Source organism: Notothenia coriiceps, unplaced genomic scaffold, assembly GCF_000735185.1.
Source record: "Notothenia coriiceps isolate Sejong01 unplaced genomic scaffold, NC01 NC01_scaffold00007541, whole genome shotgun sequence".
NCBI lineage: Eukaryota > Metazoa > Chordata > Actinopteri > Perciformes > Nototheniidae > Notothenia > Notothenia coriiceps.
The window spans coordinates 8143-13684 of NW_011340242.1; the positions used below are offsets into that span (position 1 = coordinate 8143).

At 41.0% G+C, this 5542-nt stretch overlaps 1 protein-coding gene across 2 annotated transcripts; it reads left to right on the forward strand.

Annotated features, from left to right (window-relative positions):
• Positions 1-528: 528 nt before the first annotated feature.
• On the forward strand, positions 529-5258 carry c5ar1 (complement C5a receptor 1). Of its 2 annotated transcripts, none has more exons than XM_010769597.1 (2): positions 529-635; positions 1674-5255. In XM_010769597.1, exon 2 carries the CDS (start codon positions 1686-1688, stop codon positions 2766-2768), a length of 1083 nt encoding a protein of 360 aa, XP_010767899.1. In that variant the 5' UTR covers positions 529-635; positions 1674-1685; the 3' UTR covers positions 2769-5255. The 2 variants fall into 2 exon arrangements, with proteins under 2 accessions (XP_010767899.1, XP_010767900.1); XM_010769598.1 differs by lacking the exon at positions 529-635 and having other exon boundaries at positions 1140-1748; positions 1779-5258.
• Positions 5259-5542: the final 284 nt, after the last annotated feature.

Consider the following 5542-nt stretch of genomic DNA (forward strand, 5'->3'; position numbering starts at 1 on the left):
CACAAACACACACACACACACACACACACAATGTATGTGCAGAGTTTGACCCTTGAAGGCTGTTTCTTCTGCTCTGAAATTGAATATATTTGTTACATATTAATATAATTTTAGATGTTTTGATTTTGTGAATGGGAGAAGTAGATGGAAAACATACCAAACACTAATTATTCAAAGTAAAGTATTTTATTTTATATACGGTAATACTAAGGAGGCATAGGCCTATATGATGATATAATGTTTGACATTATTGATATGAAAACAGTGATTTGTTTTTCTTATCAGAAAGTGAAGTTATTTATTTGTAAGCTCCAAATCCAAATGTTTCCCTCAATGGCCTTTGTGCCCTGGCATGTGGCCTTTGCGCCCTGAAAAAATGTGTGACACCAAAGGCCAAATGGCCTTGCCCCTAAAATGACGAAATTCCAAGCCTGCGCTGCATATCATATGTTCTAATGACTTTTTACTTTCTTCAAGAAAAGTATTCACTCCTTTCTTCAGTCTATCAGGATGTTGTGCAAGTGCCTGAGTGGACATATGAGTGTGTGAGGAGTGGAGGATATTACACACTCCTAAAAGCAGAACTGCCTCAGAACCTTCTGAGTGCAGTGTGAGTGCAACAGGCCAGTGACACGGTAAGTCCAAATATCAGATAAATCACATTTTAAGATTAAAACCTGTAAATAGATTTATGAGATAATTCAATTTAAATCATGTTCAATTCTAATGCTCTGTTATGACATAAGGGATAGTTTTGTTTAGCTGTAGTTTACCACATTATTGCTTCGTTCCTAAAGTTTATATTTGCTTAAAATGTAGGGAGAGTGGGGTAAGTTGAGCCATTTTGTAGTTATGCTGTCCTCTAAGCAAGGAGAAATTACACATAGTCAAAATGAAAACACACACCTATAATTCAGGATGTCTCCTATCAATGGCAATGATAAGAATTTATATTTGATCAAGAGCAGTGAAAATATTACTTCTTTAAAAAAAAAAGTCTTGTGGCTCAACTTGCCCCGGGTTAGGGGTAAGTTGATCCAGGTCAGGGAGTAAATTGAACCACGGTTCAAACCTGCATACCTACAACACATCTTAAAACATTATAAACAATAAATAACAAACCAAATACAAGCTTAGTTTTTCAAATATTTTTAATATAAATTTTGATTGAATTCATTAATGTTAAAAGGAAAAGTAATCATGCAAATGGTGATACAATGTCATACATCAATCAAACACAGATTAAATTCAGAGCCATCTTTAGCTTAATGACTCACATGGTTTAATACGCTGCCAACACATCAACATCTACAACATATGTGTTTAAACCTTGATACCTTTTTTTTTACATGACAGCCGATATAGCTGACATCTGGAAAATGTATTTTGACAAGCAAATGTTTACCAGACCACAATGAGTATTGCATAATATTTGGTCACTTGATTACAACTATAAGGCGTTGCCTGGTTACAGGGAGTGGCTCAACTTACCCCCTTCTCCCCTACATGTTGTTGTCCTTTTTTTTATTATGTTAAATTCAGCATGATAAAAACGTGATAAAGCTGAATTCTGATGTCTTTATAATGCATACAAATGCTAAGAAAAGAGAAGAGAGAATTTATACCACATTTTATTTCCATCTTTAAACAACTTTTTTCCCCCTAATTCCCAGCTCTACCCAGCCATGGATTATTCCTTCGAAGACAACGAATTTATCAGTGATTCCCAAGATTATGATTCTAACTACCCACACCCCGGTTCATATGATTCTAACTACACACTGCCATCGTTCGATAACTCTCCGACGCCTGAGATTCAACCGATCCAGATCGCGTCTCTGGTTTTCTACGGCCTGGTGGTCCTGCTGGGGGTCCCCGGGAACGCTATGGTGGTCTGGGTGACGGGCTTCTGCATGCCCCGCTCCGTCACCTCCCTCTGGTTTCTCAACCTGGCGCTGGCGGACCTCCTGTGCTGCCTCTCGCTGCCGCTGCTCATGGTGCCTCTGGCCCATGACGACCACTGGCACTTCGGATCCCTGGCCTGCACCTTGGTGAAAGGCCTGTTTTACCTGGTGATGCACTGCAGCGTCCTGCAGCTGGTTCTGATCAGCGTGGACCGCTGGATGCTGGTCAGCAGGCCCGTGTGGTGTCAGAACAAAAGGCGGCCCAAACAGGCTGCTCTGGGCTGTGTGGCTGTGTGGGTTCTGGCGCTGATCGGCAGCATCCCCCAGTTTGTCTACACCAAGCAGATCGAGGTGGGTGAGGAGAAGCGAGAGTGCGTCACGGTGTACTCTCAGCTCAGCGCCAAGCTCGTCATCTCCTACCGCTTCCTGGTTGGATTCCTGCTCCCCTTCCTGGTGATCGTGGCCTGTCACCTGGTGGTTTACAGCCGGGCGGAGAGCGGGGTCTCTCGGAGTCGGACCCGGTCCATGCGGACGCTGAGGGTCATTGTTGTGGTGGTGCTGAGCTTCTTCCTGTGCTGGCTGCCGCTGCACATCGTGGACTTCATGGTGCTGGTGACCAAGCGTAGCTCCCCTCACAGTCCCAAGCTGTACCTGGCGCAGGTGTTCTCGCTGTGTCTGGCTTACTTCAACAGCTGCCTCAACCCGCTGCTCTACGTGTGTCTGGGTCGGGGGTTCAAAGACAGCATGAACCGCTCGCTGCGCAACATGCTGCACTTCATCAGCGAGGAGCCGGCGTCCAGGATGAGCATCACCAACAACGACACCAAGAGCTCCTCATATGTGAAGGACACAACTCAAATCTGAGGCTGTTCTCACGCAGTTAGCTACTTTGAAGAAAAGTGTTATATACCCATGACCAAGAGTAAGGGAGACTAGGGCGGTTGCAACCCTTTTGGATTATTCTAAAATAATGTTTGGTCTAGAGTGACCACATTTTGATATATTAAATGTACAGCTGTCTGCTAGTTAGCCATACAATCTTACCCTTACCCCACATTGATATACTGTGTTTTTTGCTATTCTGATATAAGTGTTTCTATCCAACTGGGTACGGGTGCAACACCTTTGAGTTATTTTTGTCTAGAGTAACCACATTTTAATATATTAAAGTCTATCTGTCTGATAGATAGCCATACATGTTAAAGATGATTACATATGACATTCACAACAATTTAACATAAATAGTTTACGATATTTATTTGAATGGAAGAAGTCAGATGTCATGCGAAATCCCCCTCAGGCCCAATCTTTACCTGAGCAGGTGTTAGCACTTCCTATACAGTTATTCCCAAGATATCAACAAATGTTATTTCATCAAGTGTCTCATACCAAACGAGGATTTATATTTTGAAATGACTTACTTCGTACTCCATAGATCATTTGACCATTTAGTAAAGTAAAATTGCATTTCACTATTTAACTTCTGATGTTCTGCCTTAATGAGCATACTATTCTTAACATATCTACAATCATGTTAGTTTTATTTATCTGCCCTGCTCCCTGAAACACTTTCCTTGAAACATACGCGTCCAATGACTTCAGCTTGAAGAACAACATGAAGTGAAAACACCAACGTTGCAGTTTTCTCAGCTAATTTTGGAGAAGGGTTTTTGCTGATGCAGTTGAATGATGCGTCTATAAATTGTCATTGTCAAAATTAGAAATGAAGGAACAATTTGGCAATCTGCAATATTCCCTGTGTACATTCATGTCATGCAACAAAAACACTTCTGTATTTCGCTCCAATTGGATGTATTTTTGGCCATTTCTATTAAGAATGTACAACATGTCTGATCTCTGGATTACTTTTTGTTTGATGTAATTCAAGTTTGTTGTAAAGAAAACACGTTTCATATATATTTGTATAGTTCTTGTTGTTGTATTGTCTAGCAGGAACCTGCAATGACCACCAGAGGGAGCTACTCTCTAGATATCTGATTTCCAGTGGCTTATGCACATATATGTTCACATTCATGCAGTAGCAGCACCACTTGCTCTAGGGAAGCTCACACACACACACACACACACACACACACACACACACACACACACACACACACACACACACACAATTGATCTTAATTGATGATGTTTACATTCAACTGTCTGTACCATTTCCAAATAAACAACACAACAAAATGTGTTCAAATTAAGAGCAAAGTTGCCTTTATTTACAAACTACATTCATTCCAAACAAGGCCACATGATGGTATATACAAAAGCATACATATTTACAAGACTGTCCCTGTGTTTCAATGAATCTGTGCACTTGTACATACTGTGTGTGCACGCATGCATGGACACTGGTCCCTTATATGGCTTCTGTTTAACCCATGACTGTCTCTCTGATGCTGATTGGCTGCTGCAGGTCCATTTGCAAAGAGTGCCTCAAACAAAAGGGATGTTTTTCTATAAGATGCTGGACACAAGGTTTGGTGATTCGTGGCTAAATAAAGATAGGTGGTACACTCCAGTTAAGTCTAATTCATCGGTTGCCTAACCATTCAAAAGTGTTGTTTCTGTTAATAAGCACTAAGGTTTAAATGACGCTGTTACTTTGATTAGTACCACATTGGTTCGACCCGTTTTAATCGCCTTAAAACCCTTTTGAGTACTTATTTCTAAGTTTAGCAAGACATGAAGCGTTTGTACCCATTAGCCATTGACCACAAATCTATTCTTAATTACGTTAAAAGGCCAACAGACATCAGGAATAGCTGGCAGTGTATTCAGTCCCTTAGAGTTGAAGTAAACACATCGTGACTCAGCAATTATCATCAATTAGAGCAGGAAAATGCCCATTAGTGTCTGAAGCGTTGTCAGCTACAAGATAAATTAAACCAGATGCCTTTTTGAGGCGGAAACTCTGTAGTGTTATTGGTCTGTTTTCCTCTGAGCTACATATTTTCTGACCGTTGATTTTGAACAAGCAATCAGATGTTTATATGCATCCTGGCTACCGCTGTCTACCACAAACACATAGATATAACTGTTAGAGTCCAACAGAAGGGATCCCGGTTCAAGTTAAACACTAGGTAGTTTATCATTCTCCCTCCTTTCCTTCTTGGCCCCTTCTGTTAATGGCGCACGCTGAGTAGAGATATATAATATACTGTCATTAGAGGTAGGTACATTTCATGATTCATGACAAAATGAAGCAGCTACACCGGTGCTCTAAACAAAGCTGTACAGCCAGAACACTGAACAAAATTAAAACGTTGGCTTTAACTATAAGTATTATGTCAACAGATTCAAGCCAACGTTTCAATTAATTCAGTGTAGAAACAGGTGTGTGTGTGTGTGTGTGTGTGTGTGTGTGTGTGTGTGTGTGTGTGTGTGTGTGTGTGTGTGTGTGTGTGTGTGTGTGTGTGTGTGTGTATGTGTGTGTACCCGTTACAACCTAGATTGCAGGATTAGGGGTTGAATGTTATGTTTCTCTGTTGTTAATCAGTGTTGTTTTGTTTGTGTTTGTTACATGAGCCCTATGAGGAAGCATTTGTCTGTATATCTAGAAAAAGCAAACACACACACACACACACACACACACACACACACACACACACACACACACACACACA